Raw genomic sequence first — 17,368 nt, forward strand, 5'->3', positions numbered from 1 at the left:
CACTAACCTACCTGTAACTTTTTTTGGCAGTGTAATTATTTTGCTGAATATGGGTATTTTTGGCAATGCGAGTTGGCTATTCAGACTATTTAATATTGCGCGATTATTTATAGCTCAGTTTGAAAATGTAATGGGCTTTTTCACTTTGAAAACGCAGATAAAATGTTCTCCCCACGTACCCCCTGAACCACTTCGCGTACCCCTTGGGGTACATGTACCCCAGTTTGGGAACCGAGGGCCTAGACTGTCACGTTCCCCACCCCTACCTGTTCACTGACCCTCGGGACATTTCAATACTTTCTTCTCAGGAGAGACGCTGTCTAAATCGAATGCTTTCATCATGTCGTTGCTCAGTGCCCGTAAAATGTCCGCGATTTAGCCTAACCGAAACCAACTAACTAGACTTCGCACTACGTTACCCATCTCCCATTGCACACATATGCAGACCAAACAAGCAACGTATTCCAAGTGTTTTCTTCTCTGGCCAGTGTCTCGGCTCCGTACCACACAACTTGGTAGAAGGAAGCTTCATACTGGGTTATTCTCTAACAATAGGTTTCATCCAGTATCTAAAAGCCAAAAATATCAAAGTAACCTTCAATTAAGGCTGAAGTAAAATATTTTCCCTGAAGTGTTTATCAAAAGCAGCATAAAATGACAGCGACACACACACGATAATTTGTCCATCGTCTTGATGTGCTTAGTTCCGGGAGGTAACCATCACTTAAGTGGCCTAGTCGGTAAAGCGGTCGTTCTCTAATAACAGCGACCCAGGTTAGAATCCCACTCATTTTCAAGCTGGCAATATGTTACACTTAAAATTGGCAGGACTTATTCTATTAATTGCTAAATATCTTACACTATGTTAATTTAAATTAATTCAATATAAAAACCGGGAAAAATATTAATTAAAAAAAAAGCTGCGGGCGCAATTTCTGCGCAGGATGTGTGCAGTGGCCTTCTGCGCAGAATGTGCGCAGTAGGCTTCTGCGCAATGGGCTTCTGCGCAGGATGTGCGCGCAGTTTGTTTTTTTTCCCCATTTTATTTAATTAAAAAAATATATATTTTATTTTATATTTAAAAATGTTATATTACATTTCATCATCATTTCTCCGCGCTTGTTCAGGGGTAAATGATGCTGGTCTTCGCAGGTGACTGACCTACGCAAGCCTGTAGCCGCCACCCCCCCACAGGAGATTATGTGCTTGTGTGTGGCCGCGGCGCTTCCTGGTTCTTCCCGGCACTACGCTGCCGGTGCGAACAGCCAAAGTATTTACCATGGGCGAGGAGAGGAGGCGGAGCGCTTTTCACAGCGCTTCTACCTCGTCCCGGGGTTAGAGGATGATGGTGAGATGTTAATGTATTGTTTTACATTGCATGTGTCACGTCATGATGAATCAGTCTCCTATGTCGCCTGTACCAGGAGCCGCCCCTGTCACTGGTTATCTTGGCTCGCTGTCTGGCCGGTAACCAGCCGTCCGGACCGCTCCGTGAATAAGGAGGAGGAGATGTTTCTTCACTTGGAATGCGGCCACTTTATTTCTCGGATCTACAGCAGGAGCAAGACTCGCATCACCTCTAGGTGGTACGTCACTTCTCGTTATACACACTTTTAGCGTCTTTTCCCACAATGCCGAGGTGCACTACGTCACACACTACAAACTTTCGTTAAAGGGGCAGGCCATACCTGCAACACAACAGCTCTCGGTCTCATACAGATGGAAAGAGAAAGCAGAGAGGGATTTTTACACACTGTCTGATAAAGATTCCGACCGTAAAGGCAAGGGGTAGTGATGGATAAGGTTTTCTTTAACAAGTTAAGTCTTTCATTCTCACTTTCCACCTTAAAACTATGAAATGAACTGAAATATGAACTAGTTCAGAATTTAAATGGCGAACTATGAACGTGAACTATTCATGTTTACTTGTATGAACTGAACTTTGAACTTGTTCATGAGAGTAGTGAACTTGCACAACACTGCTGATTTGACAGGAAACTTATATTTATAGATATTCTGAGCACTGAAATCAAACGCATGCCATTTTAATCTGTGCACACAACTCAAATCCACTGCAGTGTTTCTGGCTGCCACCTGCTGGCCGAGATTCTGCAATACAGGCAATGCACCTCAGGGTCACATAAAATCACGTTTGCAATTCTTTCACTGTTGATAGTTCATTTGTCACAATAGGTCAATAACATATCTTTTTCAGTTGATAGAGATAAAGCTACATGATTGAAACACGACAAACTTACTGCGAACTTTCACTCACATCATCAGTTTGTGTCTCTCCTGTTTCAAAAGTATGTTTGTTTGCATATTTAGGGCCCGAGCACTGACAGGCACTGACAGACAGGGAGGCCCTATTGAAATTGTAAGGATTATTATTATAATTTTTCAGGCAAATGAATTGGCTTTAACATGCTCAAATTCTTACCAAAATTTGCAGAAAGGAGATGATGTTGTCATAACTCCACTGTGCATTGTCCCATCACTACCAAACTTCTGTCTCATGATCAGAGTCCAAGCCTGAACAGCTCTATGTGTCAATATTTCCTCAGAGTCATAGCGCCACCTATTGATCGGTGTGAAAATGAAGTTGTTGTAATTATTTTATTTTTTTTTCAGGTGAAAGGCAAAAGGCATGCAACGTTTCAAAATTGCATGTGCTCGGCCCGCTCAGTGCTGCTTTGCAGTCCTAGACATTTTTGAAATTGTATTTTATAGTTGGTACTTTCCAGGGTTGAGCAATCCTGGTTTTAGTATTTATAGAGAGGTCATATCTAAGAGCTACAACAGTAGTCAATAATTTGGTTTACAGAACATTTCTGATCGAACAACTGATCGATCAACTCTGGAAAAAGTGCCAAAAATGTTAAACTATGATTAACTGAATATCTCTGGGTTGTGGATGGTTGATCCAAAAAAACAAGACATTTGAGGGAGAAATGATTTGGTCATCACTGACAACAGAGTAGTTCACATGTGGTGAGACAGATGCACCAATTATTACACTAACGATTCAATAATGTGAGCATGGACCATATGACGGTGGTTGAGAATCAGAGATCGTGGATCAATTTTTCTAGTTTTATTATTGTAATGTGTGGTCATGCTTCAATTTCTGTCATCTTTAAGATCTATGTCCCCTTATAGCAGGCGGACTTTTAAACCAGCAATCCCTGGAGTATGGCTAACACTTTTTAATATATTTATGTAATGTTATGATGTTTATGGGTTGTGTGTGACTACTGTTTGCAAACCAAATTGCCCCTCGTTATTATTATAATTTTTCAGGCAAATTAATTGGCTTTAAGAGGGCTTTAACATGCTAAAATTCTTAGCAAAAAAAGAAAATTAGAAAGTGTTGAAAATTTACTTTTAATTTATTTTGTGTTAACATTAAGGATTAGATTACCTGCTCATTCCCATGAGAAACTAAGCACAGGATATTTATATTTGAATATGCATACATTACTAATAAATTCAAATATAAACACATAGATCCTCCTCTGTTTCCATCATACACAAAAAAGAACAATTGATTTTGCACAGAAATAAACGATTACATCATCACCATTATAGTATAACAGTATTAACTTTTATATCATTAGTTTTGTCTATTTATTGTACTTTTTAATGTTGTCGTCGTTATTATAGCGGTTATTTTAATGACAGTATTTGTATTAGTTTTTCTAACTGCATGTGAGGTGCTGTAGAATTAAAGTCCGGGTTTAGAAACATGTTTTAATCACACATGTAATAAACATTATTCAATCTACAGAGAACTGACACTGACAGTGTTTCTTAGCGCTTTGTTGTGCCGTCCCCTGTTCTGACCCTCGTGATGCGCCGTCGTCTTCCCAGCAACACGTGACAGGGTCAGCTGACATCGCGGTGGTGAAAACACGGCAGTAGATCGGGGAAGAGGAGCCATGGAGCATCGTCCGCTGGACCGGGTGGGCCTGCTGTCCCCGCTGGAGGAGTCCAGTGCGGAGATCAGCCGGGACAGCGGCATCGTGTCGCAGAGCGCCAGCAGCCTGTCCATGGTCAGCGAGATCCTGAGCAGCGGCTCCGTGTCGCAGAGCCCCAGCTTCGGCGCCGCGGCCAACGTCGTCCCGGAGAGCCCGAGCCTCCACGAAGCTGCGGAGCCCGGGGCGACCCGTCGGCACGACCCGGAGCAGGACGACGAGGAGCTGGGACACACCGCCCTCAGCTACTCCTCCTACATCAGGGCCTCCGCTGGAGAGGAGGTCGGTGCTGCTCACAGACACACACACTCTCACAACACACACCAGGATCTTTGAGGGATAACATGTCAACACGAGCCAAGTGTGGTGCCACTTTGTTACAGGTGCACCTTTTCATTTTACAGGCTGTGACCAATGATTTGATCCTCCATTGATCAGTTGTAACTGAGCAATGACTGAGAACAGTTTGTTGCGGTTGCCAGATTATGTACGATCCCCCTTGAGCAATGCACTTCTTCTACTGTCTCCACTCAAGCATGTTCCCTCTGCAGGACGTTTGGACCAAAATCAATGAAAGTGTAATTTAACTGAACAATTAAGCTGTCATAAGCAACCTCCCTCTGGTAGAGGGCTAGTGGATTTAATTGAAAAGGACTAGGTGTCATTAAAGACGTGGACTTAAATCAACATGGCAACTGTCAGAGGTGAACACTGGCTGGAGGAAGGTTGGAGAAAACCGTAGAGATGTGATGTGGCCCCTACTCTTAAATCAGTAATGGCCACAACTATAATTCCTTATTTGCCAAAATAGCTAGAATTAGAGATGTTTCTTTAGGCTGTAATCAATGTATTTAGGATTAATTGTCAGTTATAAGCCATCATTGAGAACCAGGTTGGGAAATGACATGACTCCAACAGTCCCCCTTCCCTGTGGAAAAGGGCTGCAGGACATTTGGACCACAATCCATGGAAATAATAAAGAAAACAGGATTGCTTGGGGAGAGTGAAGGTACTGACTGTGTTTCCTTAAGCGTTACTCATGATGACCGGCTCTCTGTCACTCATGAGCTGACATTAAGTGGATATGCATGACACCACAGACTGAGTGAGCTGGCACTGGAACAACACAAAGCCCCCTGTGTGTTTGGCCTTGTGGCCCTCGCTGAAACAATTTTAGTGAGTTCCAAGATTCACTCCTTTGATTCAGAGTGGGGTCAGTAGCTTTAGTTTGCATGAATGTGTTTGATATTTTACACCATTCTCTTCTCATCCAATGATTTCTCCTCCAGATCCTGTGTTTAGAGAAGAGTTTGGAAGAAATGCTGACAAGAGTAGATGAGTTTGTTGGAATGCTGGATATGGTGAGTCGGCTGAGTCTATGAAACAGTGAAAGACTATGTGTCGTTAATATTAAGATTGTTAAGGATGCACTGAAACTAATGACAAGTATATTTGTCTCCTGGAATTGTTCTGTGTTTTGTCTCCAGATCCGTAACGATACCTCCCAGATAGTGAATGAAAACCTACCTCAAATCCAGCAGAAGTCGGATGAAATGAGACAAATATACGGAAGAATTGATAAGTTAGAGGTAAGTGATCAAGGTTGAAGATGATAACACTGCTTTTTGTTAAAATTATTTTTTTGGGGCTTTTGTAAAACACACTTTATCCAGTGAATAGCTTCCTGTGAAGGAAACTAAACCAACAAGAATTGTGAAATTAATGAAACATGTGATGTAATATGATATATTAGATATCCTCATCACAAGAGGAGAGAGTGGTACACATATTGTGAACTAGAACCACTCTTTATTAACAACCACTTCCTGTTTTCTCCTGTCATTGCTGGAAATAAACACTGGTCTTGGAAAGTTCCTTTTTTTTAAATCTAATGTTTCACACACAATGGGAAACTAACTGTGACAGAGGCCGCTGAGCCAAAACGAGATAAGATAATCCTTTATCAGTCCCTGACTGGGGAAATTTGCAAAAAGGAATCAGGCATCCTATAATAAGTAAGTGGCCCTCATAAACCGTTTGCTTTACATGTGGGTGATAGTATTTTGAATGTAGTTTCAGATTTTCTCATCTTCTTGCTGTGTTATTCTGCTGTGTCGTCAGGCCTTTGTAAAGATGGTGGGAGCCAACGTCAACGCCATGGAGGAGCAGGTCACGCAGGCAGAGGGAGAAGTAGGAACACTACCGGGCGCTTTCAAGAAGATCTTCCGCACAATGAGTGTCCCAGGCTTCCTAAATGTAAGAGCTTGTGAATCTGCTGCTTTACACAGTTTGCTTTGTGTGTACCAATGAATGTAGTGTAGTTTCGTTTTAACAGTGTGATCAATAGTGGACTGTGGTGGGAAACTTTCTCTTTTCCTACATCCATGCTAATACATTTTTATTTTAAAACAAACACCAATACTCGTGCACACTGATGCTTAAATCCAGACCGAAGTTTTCAAACTAATATAACTAAAACAACATCGCAACAGTAAAGCATTTTAAAGCTAAAACATTGTCATGTGGATGTAGCCTGAGAGATGAGACCCTTTCCTTGTTAAATGATACCAGTTTTCCCAGCAGTGGCCCCTGATTCCACTCTAGTGTGTCTGCTACTGAACAATGGAGATTCATTTGTCTTCCCTTCGTTGACAGAAACCGGCCAGCCCGAGAAGACCAGCACCAAATCAGCGTCAAGAAATCCCCAGCGTGTTCCGGACAGATGATTATTTCACATCACAGCCAGAACAGTGACACGTCGGAACGTTCAACACATAACTTGGTTCTAACCTCAAGAGGCCTGTTTTGGGTGGAAAAACTGTAGAGACAACTTTCACTGCCATCCATCGCAAGTGGATCTGTCAGTGCGGCGGCCTCACCCCAGCAATAGCAGCATTTCTGAACAAGTCACTGGAAGTCAAGTGTGTGGAGACACTGCAGATTTTGAGTGCCGTTCTCCTGGCAGCAACAAACACTAAACTGTAGCAAACTGGTTTTTATAAAGTGCCTATAAGGGTCTTATTTCTGTCCAGTCCTGTTTTCAGTAATTGTGAAGACATTGTCCGTTGTTAAATGTGACAAGTCAGGAGGTCAGAGTCGTCCCACTATAAACAGAGGTACTAAAGGAGGCGCTGTAAAGATCTTAGGACGTATTACACGAAGGATTAGCCCAGCTCTTTTATATTTTACATTCCTCTTACTAGTATTTGTAAAAGCCTGCACGCTGTTATGAATTAATCTGTTTTTCATGCATCTTATTGCTCTCCCTGAGCAATATCGATCTCAACCAGTTAAGCATTTAATGTCTTCCATTTCAGAAGATTTCACTTTATTGTTAGCCTGACGTCATTGGCCTTGGATGATCCCGTCGATTGTGGGGCTACATCTTTGATGGCACCTTTTCAAAAAAGAAGAACAAAAAAAAAAAAGCACAATACTGATGAGTTTTGTCGGCTTCACAAGTCGGAGCATCTGGAGATGAATCAGAGTTTAGGGCCATGATGAAGCTGAGGTCGAGATTCATACCGATGGATGGAGGAATTTAGAGAAAGTCTCGCCTTAGAGGTGTGACGTGGCCCTTTCCCTTTTCAACAAATCAGCGAGGATTCGTTATTTGATTCATGATTTGCCAAAGTATTTAATAATAAAGATGTTATTGTTTAAGTGTTGCTTTTCGTTCACGTTTTTAAAATAATCATTAAAGATTTATATATAAAAAGTTTATCTTGTGTTTGTTATTGTTATTATATCTACTTTTTTGGTGTATTATTCTTATTTTAAGTCAGTGTTGGTGTGTTTTTGTTTTAGCTTCAATTTATCTGACTCTCGTGCTCCAGCTGTAGTTGTAAGCTTTGTGAATGTTTTTTTGTTTTAAGCAGAAGTATACATGGGATTGCAAACAATAACAAACAGGAACATACAAGCCTAGGTGTTGTACAATATACATATAAATCATATAAATAGGTTATAAATAGGATTTAAAGATATTCAAGGTTTAAACATCCTTGTTGTTGGATGATTTGGAAATAAGGTTTCCATATTGTGCAACGTCTTTTATCGCCAGGGTCTTTTATCGCTATATTTGCATTAATGGTTAATAGATAACATTTTACCTAAATAATGAAGATTCTTTGAAAAATGTATCAATAATAAATCTACAGAGGTCCCTCTTGGTGTGAGCGTGGTGCCCAATAAAAGGTAAGACTATTTCTGGAGGCTCATCACAGAAAGAAGGTACTGAAGTCTGCAATTCGTCAGTGGTGATGGAACTTCATAAAGTATTCAACTACAGACAGGTTCATCACTCTTTGGGGTCCCCTGGAAACATTTCCGTTGTGGTTTTTCTTAATTTGCACGTTTTTTTTATACTTGCATGTATTTTCTTAATTTGCACTTTGTTGTTCTCCCTCGGCCACGGTCATCTTTAAACGGGTATTGATCCTGTTGATGGAAGTATCAGACAATTTTCTAAAACACTGCGGATTCCTGACAGGCAGAACACGGGGCAACTCTACTCGCGGACATCACGGGCCCTTATTGGTTTGTTTGTAGGCGACGTCATTAGTGCGTCATAATTAAGAGGAAGCGGGAATCTCGTCGCCCTCGGTTTGTCTGGATCTGTCTCCACGCTGACGAACCGGCGCTCTGTCCCAAAGTAAGCACACACAACAGCCCTCTCCGTGCGAATACAACTCTGTTCACGACCGATGACTTTACAACTCACATCCGGGGTGACACGTTTTAACCGAGGGGGCGCTAACGGGGACATTTGACACATTTCCGGGTGGAATGCTAACATGCGTGCTAACAGCAAAGTTAGTTAGCCGCAAGTTGCGTCGCTTGCTAAGTCATCGCGGTACTTTGTGCAGCGGCGAGACACTTTGAGCCCCAAACGAGCACGACACCAGGTTCCGATGAACCTGGATCGATTTGTCCGATCTCAACCGAGCTCCCGTTCACACTGGTTTATGGTCATGAGGCCAAATCGTGGAAAACAATCCTTCGACTCGTTGCTATTCCAGCTTCGTAACGGTATTTAGCTTCATCTCCACCTACAGGAGTGAAGCTGAAGCTGCAACTCACGATTAGATTCACTGCCGATTAAGCCGTCGATTATTTAATCAATTGACCAGTTTTTCGACAGCTATATTTTCCTAATTCGGACATGGTGTGTTCAGATTGCTTGTACGGTTCGTCTGTGATATTCCCCACATGATCAGAAATGACACTGACCATTATGAAAACAATGCATTGGAGCAGCTCTAACCAGCAGATATGTTGAGTTGTTGGAAAATGATTTTTGAAACGATCCAATTATGGATTTGAGTCATATATTTTCCCATTTGTTTATTTACACACATGAGAATAGCTAATTGTGTTTATTTGGACAATGTGATTTGTGGGTGGTCTGGTACATTATGAATAGGAAAAATCTCTTATTTTATTAATATCCATCTTAATGCAATCATGATGAAGCTAGCTAGGAAAATTCACAATGATAGAATTTGCAAATATTCACTAAGGACCTTGTAAGAATAATAGACTTGTGTGCAGTTTATAAATTGTTTTCAATGCGGTGCTATTCTCATTGGCTGTTGGTGTTGTCTACCAACGAAGGATCGAATGAGTTCTATCCACGTACTGACAATGTCTTATATATCTATCAAGGAAAAGTTATATTGCGATAATTATCTTTATTAATGGATATCAGTCTCTTAAGATGCATGATTTTTTTTTCATCAAGATTCTCAGACATACTCTGAACTCTGCAGAGCCTTGGAAAAAATAACAGAGGAGGTGCATGTGTGAACACAAATGACTGAGTGAGAGGCTCTGCATTATCTATGTACTCTCTACGCCTGGCCTCCTAGAAGGGGATCCCCTGCTGGATTCACCATGGGCGAGCGAGTGGGAGGGGGTTGATGGCGCTTCTAACAAACCCCAAACTTTAAAAAACATAAAGAAAACCAATGTCTCCTGGTGAAAAAACAGGAGTCACCGACAAAGATGCCAAGAGAGTCTGTGGTGATATGAGCCAACGTCTGTGTGTCGTAAAGAAAATGATCTGATCTTCGCAGCGGAGTTAATAAGTTACTTTCTGCCTCTGCTGATGCACCAACTCTAACCTGAATAATGTGGAGGATTTGTTGCGGTTTATTGGACCAGAGAACGCCTCTGTTCAGTGAACCTCCCGCTGCGTTGTACATGTGTGAAACTGGGTAAACTCCCAGTTCTCCGGACTTTACCCACAGGTCATGTCAGAAAACGGCTAGAGATATCAACAAAAGTGTGTGTGTGACTACGGGGTGGTCAAAAAACTAGAGAAAGTTTCCATCATGAGTTTATTGAACAGTTTGCCTTCCACTACAACTCTTTACTCCCAGCTGGTAACAAGACTCTGCTTCTTCTTTCAGATCTTAAGCGTCACACATGGCTAGTGAGACAGAATTATGGCAAAGGATCGGAGAAGGCTTTGTCCAATTATATTACACCCAGTTTGACACTACCAACAGGATGCTCCTGGGTGACCTTTATGTAAGTTTCCTCACTGTCCATCGTGTATTGTCTGTGTTGTTGCACTAATCGCTGCTATGTCACTGACATTTGCTGCAAACCAAATAGTAAACAAAAATCTTTCTGATGTGAACAAATTTCTCTCTTAGTCTAGTACTGCTTGTCTGACGTGGGAAGGAACAACCTTCTTCGGAAGGGAAGCAATCGCAAACAAACTAATAGTAAGTATAGTTTCTTTATTGTGCCTTTAATTGGCCTCATCATTTCCACAGATACAATTTAAATTGACTATTTTTACTCACTTCTTTGTTTCCACTTCACAGAACTTGCCTTTCAAGAACATAAAGCACATTATCACAGGACAAGACTTTCAACCCACAGTAGATAGTTGCATCCTCATAATGGTGTTTGGACAGTTACAGGTAAGCTGGTAGATTTGAGTCTAAGCCTCTGTTATCACTGATGGAAAACCTACATTGTATTTGTGCTTGAAGGCAGGTTGATGTTTTATTTGCAGCTATTATGTATCCTGCACACATGTATATCTTCAGGGTTCCTTGCAGATCCCCAAAAAAATTCCAAAGGCATTGAAATTGTTTGTCTAAAAACAAGACCTCAATTTGGTTTTAAAATGTCTCAAGTCAAGTTGTAAGTCTTAAAAATGCTGAGGAAGTAATATTTCATGAGAGATTTGTTTTTCTTTTTTACTTTGCAATGGAAAAACTCAAACTAGCTAACAGTCAGTCGGGATGCTCGGAGCCAAAGCCACAGTATATGTGTAAACAAATTCTCCCAGTTTAGTCAAACCACATCTCCATGCTGTTCTGAATTGGTCTTGCATTTAATTCTCTTCTCAAAGTCTTGCATCTACTTCGACTTGAGCTGCAGGAACCGTGTGAATTCATCGTGAATATTGCAGGATTTCTGCCTTAATGGAAGTTTTACAGCTTGTTTTCTCACCCTTGTGTTCACATTTTCTGCAACAGATAGATGATCATCCCCCAATGGCCTTCCATCAAGTGTTCATGCTGAAGAACCAGAACGACAATTGGGCTTGCACAAACGATGTGTTCCGGTTGGGGATACACAACATACCAGTGTAGCTCCAACGCATAATGACATGTGACCCTGAATCCACACTGGGGTGAAGTTAAATTGAATATTTCAAAATGAAAGGAACTTGCATTGAAAGTTCCTCCACGTTTACAATAAATCTATGAACACTCTGTTTGTATTGGAGATGTGTCGAACTACATCCCTGTCCAATAAAAGCATTTATTAGTTTGATCTAACGTCGCCCTGTCTTTACTTTCGGTGACAAATACCTGCATTTTCTTCCATAGCCGTTTTCAGACATGAACTCCAGAGGATGTCCGTAGAACTTTCTCCGGAGTTTGCCTCTCACACACAAACACAGCAGGAGATCCTCAGCTCAGTTCACAACCACACAGAAATCTCTGTAAAGTTCAGTCAAAGGCTAGAGGTTCTTTATAATGTCTGCCTTGGAGATAAGCACATTGACACTAGCATTTGCCCTTATCACCAACTTTTGACATCTTAGTGTCGTCTATGTTTATTGCATTGGTTTTTCCTCCTGAGATATATATGTATTCCTCCTTTTTGTCATCAACATGCCTATTTGCTCGCTGAGGATCTCCTGTTGTTTTCCTACATCAGCTCTTTTGGACATTCTATGGACTTTATTAATGGGAAGCTGGCTGGAGAAAGTCCAGAGGATCTCACTGGGGCAACTGCGTTCTCAGCCCCTCTGGAGAACATCAGGACGACCAGTGGAGCTCAGTTCATGTCTGAAAAGCAGCTCATCCCTCAGTTTCACCACAACAAAGACTGCAGTGCGATGACTTGATGCTGTGTTGTCACAAATGAGTGTAGGCAGGTGTTTTTTAGATATGTATTTGTGCAGAGTTTGTGATTGTGTAGTGCAGCATTGCGTGTAGTGCAGTATGGCGTGTGGCCGTTAGGGGCGCGCTCCCCTGCACGCTGGGCTCGTCTCTTTAAAACGGCTCGACCGACACAGCTGCAGCTGCATGAGGAACCGACATCAGCTCCAATGACACCGACGGTGAACAAGTCTCAGGAAAAGGCTCTGATGAATAGAACCCTCCAGCCTGACGATCTCCAGCTCAAGGTAAACCGCCTCAGCACAGACAGACACCGTGCGTGGTGCGACAGAGGGACGTAGACTGAGGGTGACGGTCACATCTGACTTGTCTCTGCGGTTCTATAACGGAGAATCTGGTATTTAATGAAAATCAACGCGTGTCCTGCACAGCGAAGGTTTTAAGGGCTAACGTCATTGTGAAGCTAGCTCCTTGTTAGCTAGCTCTTAAGTGTTCTAAGTATGACGACGACACAACAGCCGCTGAAATGGACACAAAACGTTTAAAAGTGTCAATGGGGGGTGACACGACGTTTGTTGTGGTGTTAGAACTTTTTAAAAAGCTAAATATATGTGAGGTAGATGTTTAACAGCCTTTGTTGTGGGTGTTATGAGACTGTGACGCGCAGGCGCAGTAGCATCTTTGGTAATTAAAGGTACAGTCCACAAAAACGTGTCAACCTAAAGCTAAGCCTCAATTTAAAGATTTAAATTTAAACAAAAGTAAACGTATCATGTAAAATACAAATGTAATGTAAGTGAAAATATTTATAATTATCTTCTATTTATATATCACTAATATAGTAGTGGCTGAGGGGTAGAGTGGTCGTCCTCCAACCTGAAGGTCGGCGGTTTGATCCCCAGTCTGACCCATCTGCATGCCGAAGTGTCCTTGGGCAAGATGCTGAATCCTGAATACCCCCCATAGAATAACAAAGTGCTGCGATTAGATGCACTGTATGAATGTGTGTGTGAATGTAAAACTGTACTGTAAAGCGCTTTGAGTGGTCATCAAGACTAGAAAAGCGCTATATAAATACAAAACCATTTACCATTACTACTGCTACAACTGAGGTATTGCATGTTACTTATTACTTACTGATGCCTTTTTCGACTCTTGCTGCTGTAATACTACAAATTTCCCCATAATAAAGGATGATCTCATCTTAACACGTGTATTTTTGCTCTGGCTCTCTGCAGAATGGCATCAGAGATAAAAGTCCAGCATGCCAAAGAGGTTCCGAGACAGAGGAGGAACCTTTACTCCAGGAGAACTCCAGACGGTTTGTCATCTTCCCCATCCAGTACCCGGAAATCTGGAAGATGTACAAGCAGGCACAGGCCTCTTTCTGGACGGTGGAAGAGGTGGGTCCAGCAATATTGGTGTTTCTCTGACCTGCCGTTAGTGGAAAATACACAGATAACAATAATGTTAAACTTTTCAATTAAAATGTCTGATCAATTACCACACAAAGTGGAATATGGCAACCTCCCATCATATTTACATTTTTTTATTTACAAATCCAAAGCTTACTCCTAGTTAATTGTCCACCACAGCTTGTTATCCATGTGAAAACTTGATCAGTGTATGACACCGATTTACTCCTCATGTTGTTTCTCTCAGGTCGATCTATCCAAAGACCTGCCGCACTGGGACCGGTTGAAACCAGAAGAGAAACACTTCATCTCTCACATCCTCGCCTTCTTTGCTGCCAGTGATGGCATCGTCAATGAGAACCTGGTGAGAGAGATGTTAGTGGGATCTAAAGGCAGCATAAGATCTTCCTGTTAAATGTATAATGAATTGATATAGCAGTAAATTAACCCAGGTCTGTTATCTTCCACAGTCACATGTAAAACTATCTTTCCCCTGCCAAAATGTATTGCTTTTTAATTATAAGAGATGTTTCATAGCATAAATTGACACTAGACTGAATCTTGCCTTGCTCTGTGTCAATCAGCTGTTTATTTCATAACTCTCACAGATTTATTTTAAATGTTGTATTTAACTGATTCAATTTTGCATTCAGGGATGTGCCAGAGTTTTACTTTTGCTTGATGCATTTGTGTTTTGTCGAACAGGTGCAGAGGTTCAGTCAGGAGGTGCAGGTCCCTGAAGCTCGCTCCTTCTACAGCTTCCAGATCCTCATAGAGACTGTTCACTCGGAGATGTACAGCATGCTCATCAACACTTACATTAGGGACCTGAAGGAAAGGTCAGTGGCTTATTGGTCCAGCACATTCTGGTGGTGGTTTTGTCTAACATTATGAATAGGTTGAACTGAAGGCATTGTTAAATAAATTGTGTCTTAATGTAGAATATTTCAATAAAAAAAGGTATATAAGGTCTAATGAGAACATATTTACTCTCCACTAAGTCAGTATGAGTAATTTCTTCTTCCAGTAAAGGCTAGATGGCAAAGATTATTTTTCTCACCCTCGTTCGATGGGGTGTAGGTGCATAACCACAAACAGACAATTTATCTTGTTTATCTAATTCTCTGAAGATTCAAAACAAACTGTAGGAGACCTGCACCTGTTGATCACAGGATAAGTCTACAACACTGTGGTTAATTTCTGTTGCATTCCCAGCTGTATCAGCTGTATCAATACACACAGACAACAGTGTCAGGTTGCCTATAAGAAGAAAAAGGATTTCATATTTTAATGTTCTACAATACAAATCTTTTACATTAATTGTATCCTCTTCCTTCAGACATTAATCTGTTAATACATGTTTGTGAGTTAAATAATTTGATCCATTATGATTCAGTATTCTACATTAAAAGTTGTAATAGTTTTATAGTAACTGTGAGTTTGAACAGGTAATGTTTAAAATATATTTTGTGTCTTAGGGACCACTTGTTAAATGCCATTCAGACCATGCCATGTGTGAAACGAAAAGCAGACTGGGCCATTCAGTGGATAAATGACAGCAACTCCACATTCGGTAAGGAAGGCATGATATTAAAATCAGTGTATCAAATAACGAATATATTCGACAACACTGGCCTTGTGACTCTTCTTATTTATTGGGGCTTGATAATATACATGACAGTTTGACTTTTTGTCCACAGGCGAGCGCATTGTGGCTTTTGCTGCTGTGGAGGGAATCTTCTTCTCCGGTTCGTTCGCTGCCATCTTTTGGCTGAAGAAGAGAGGCTTAATGCCTGGGCTTACCTTCTCCAATGAGCTGATTAGCAGGGATGAGGTGAGAGGAATTCACAGACTAAAAGACACGTTTCCCTATCTGTTGAAAGGGACACTTAAATTCCAAGGCAGTTACGGAAAAATTTAAAAGTGATCTCAGGCCACTCAATACATATTACTCGTAATTCTTTATATACTTTCAAAATTAATCTTAAAATTTAAGTTAAATATGACTTCTTGCAACACATAGATTAAAACAAGGATTTAATTTGCATAATTCCGAGGAGGACCGTTATGCCGGATGATTTCTCAGACACCTGTATTTAGCCTCAGCTTTGCAAGTTTTTCCCTCACCCTTTCATGTCCCTCAGCTGTTGTTAAAGGTAGCTGTGGTGTATTACTGGCTGTATTCACCACTCGTGTGATGTTAATCATGTTTTCTTCAGCTGTTAAAACCACATTTTGCTGTTTAAACATTGTCTTAGTTGCAGCGAGGCGCATGGTTCAGTTTAGGTAGTAAAAGCCGTCACAGTTTGTTTATGAAAACAGTTAACTGACGCTCTTGTTTGTTTAAACATCAGCCATCCTGACGTGTGTATCAATGTGTCTCCTAGGGCCTGCACTGCAGCTTCGCCTGCCTGCTGTACAGCTACCTGCGCAAAAAGCCATCAGCAGACAGAGTTAAGGACATCATCACCAAGGCTGTTACCATTGAGCAGGTAGTTTTGGATGAATAATTCTCATGGATTATAGTGTACTGCACAACACAAATAGTATCTGTGAATAAACCATCACATCCTGTCTTGTGTCGCAGGAGTTCTTGACAGAGGCCTTGCCAGTTGATCTCATTGGAATCAACGGATGTCTGATGAAACAGTACATTGAGTTTGTGGCTGACCGGCTGCTCGCAGACCTCGGACTTGATAAGGTAATTTCTATCACCTTAAGTTTTTATGCAATGGAAGAAAAATGGTCTTTTCTCATTTCTATTCTTTATGCTAGGGCAGTTATGCTGTTTAAAGCAGAAGTACCCCTGAAGCCTCACTGTGGAAGCCTTGTTCCTTTCATACATTATTATTATTTTTGATTAACTGTGTGCAATACTGTTCAGTAACTTTTACTTCCTCTTCTTTTTCAAGGTTTACCAAGTGGAAAATCCATTCGACTTCATGGAGTCCATTTCGCTGGAGGGGAAAACCAACTTCTTTGAGAAACGAGTGGCCGAGTACCAGAGATTTGGAGTCATGTCGAGCATGGCGGACTGTGAATTCACACTGGATGCAGACTTCTGAAACTGAGTTGTTGCATACATATTACCTTTGACCTGTTTATTTATTTGTTTTATGCAGTAAAGAAATTATAGAAACCCAATAAAGCGGACATTTTTAAAGGAATTGAGAATTACACTTAGCAGCCAATACAGTCAACAAAGTGGAATATGGTGATGCTCTGTCAATGGAGTATTTTTTACCTTCACACAGTTCAGGTTAGGTCACATAAATGAGTTCGGTTCATTTCATATCTCACTGGATGCTGGAAGATGGTAAATATGTAGATTATATTTAATGAAGTTGAAAGATCGGGGGGGGGGGGGGGGTTCTATGGTGAAATGTCTTATCGTTTTTTTAATGATCAATAAAATGTTTTTGTAAAATGAAAATAGTGTATTTGTTGTAAATCATGAATCACTTGTTCATTCAACAGCCTTGTTTTCATATCTTGGTGACTAGTGATTATTTCAAATGGCCAAAATACATCAGTAACTATATGTACTGATGTAATGCTAATGGTAGCCTTACTGAAATTTCACATAATAACCAGATTGGATTAG

The 17,368-nt window shown here is 41.0% G+C and overlaps 3 protein-coding genes across 3 annotated transcripts; all 3 read left to right on the forward strand.

Moving 5' to 3' along the window:
* The first annotated feature begins 3,915 nt into the window (after positions 1 to 3,915).
* bloc1s4 (biogenesis of lysosomal organelles complex-1, subunit 4, cappuccino) lies at positions 3,916 to 7,695 on the forward strand. The gene is made up of 5 exons (XM_053446572.1): positions 3,916 to 4,256; positions 5,264 to 5,335; positions 5,462 to 5,563; positions 6,096 to 6,230; positions 6,630 to 7,695. Exons 1-5 carry the CDS (start codon positions 3,939 to 3,941, stop codon positions 6,726 to 6,728), a joined length of 726 nt encoding a protein of 241 aa, XP_053302547.1. The 5' UTR covers positions 3,916 to 3,938; the 3' UTR covers positions 6,729 to 7,695.
* Positions 7,696 to 8,519: 824 nt separating this feature from the next.
* LOC128461344 (nuclear transport factor 2) lies at positions 8,520 to 11,774 on the forward strand. The gene is made up of 5 exons (XM_053446216.1): positions 8,520 to 8,628; positions 10,388 to 10,508; positions 10,637 to 10,708; positions 10,811 to 10,909; positions 11,474 to 11,774. The coding sequence occupies exons 2-5, from the start codon at positions 10,404 to 10,406 to the stop codon at positions 11,588 to 11,590; spliced, it is 393 nt and encodes a 130-aa protein (XP_053302191.1). The 5' UTR covers positions 8,520 to 8,628; positions 10,388 to 10,403; the 3' UTR covers positions 11,591 to 11,774.
* A 696-nt stretch (positions 11,775 to 12,470) lies between these two features.
* On the forward strand, positions 12,471 to 17,124 carry rrm2b (ribonucleotide reductase M2 b). The gene is made up of 9 exons (XM_053446217.1): positions 12,471 to 12,636; positions 13,588 to 13,752; positions 14,012 to 14,128; positions 14,470 to 14,603; positions 15,243 to 15,337; positions 15,465 to 15,598; positions 16,152 to 16,256; positions 16,352 to 16,465; positions 16,677 to 17,124. The coding sequence occupies exons 1-9, from the start codon at positions 12,559 to 12,561 to the stop codon at positions 16,827 to 16,829; spliced, it is 1,095 nt and encodes a 364-aa protein (XP_053302192.1). The 5' UTR covers positions 12,471 to 12,558; the 3' UTR covers positions 16,830 to 17,124.
* Positions 17,125 to 17,368: the final 244 nt, after the last annotated feature.

This window comes from Pleuronectes platessa, chromosome 18, assembly GCF_947347685.1.
Source record: "Pleuronectes platessa chromosome 18, fPlePla1.1, whole genome shotgun sequence".
Lineage (NCBI taxonomy): Eukaryota > Metazoa > Chordata > Actinopteri > Pleuronectiformes > Pleuronectidae > Pleuronectes > Pleuronectes platessa.

Coding starts and splice junctions, on each gene's coding strand:
- LOC128461344 (XM_053446216.1), top strand. CDS start 10,404: ATGGCTAGTGAGACAGAATTATGGCAAAGGATCGGAGAAGGCTTTGTC. Junction 10,509..10,636: donor TGCTCCTGGGTGACCTTTAT/GTAAGTTTCCTC, acceptor TTTCTCTCTTAG/TCTAGTACTGCTTGTCTGAC. Junction 10,709..10,810: donor CAATCGCAAACAAACTAATA/GTAAGTATAGTT, acceptor TCCACTTCACAG/AACTTGCCTTTCAAGAACAT.
- bloc1s4 (XM_053446572.1), top strand. CDS start 3,939: ATGGAGCATCGTCCGCTGGACCGGGTGGGCCTGCTGTCCCCGCTGGAG. Junction 5,336..5,461: donor TTGTTGGAATGCTGGATATG/GTGAGTCGGCTG, acceptor TTTTGTCTCCAG/ATCCGTAACGATACCTCCCA. Junction 5,564..6,095: donor GAAGAATTGATAAGTTAGAG/GTAAGTGATCAA, acceptor CTGTGTCGTCAG/GCCTTTGTAAAGATGGTGGG.
- rrm2b (XM_053446217.1), top strand. CDS start 12,559: ATGACACCGACGGTGAACAAGTCTCAGGAAAAGGCTCTGATGAATAGA. Junction 14,129..14,469: donor GCATCGTCAATGAGAACCTG/GTGAGAGAGATG, acceptor TTTGTCGAACAG/GTGCAGAGGTTCAGTCAGGA. Junction 15,338..15,464: donor TGACAGCAACTCCACATTCG/GTAAGGAAGGCA, acceptor TTTTGTCCACAG/GCGAGCGCATTGTGGCTTTT.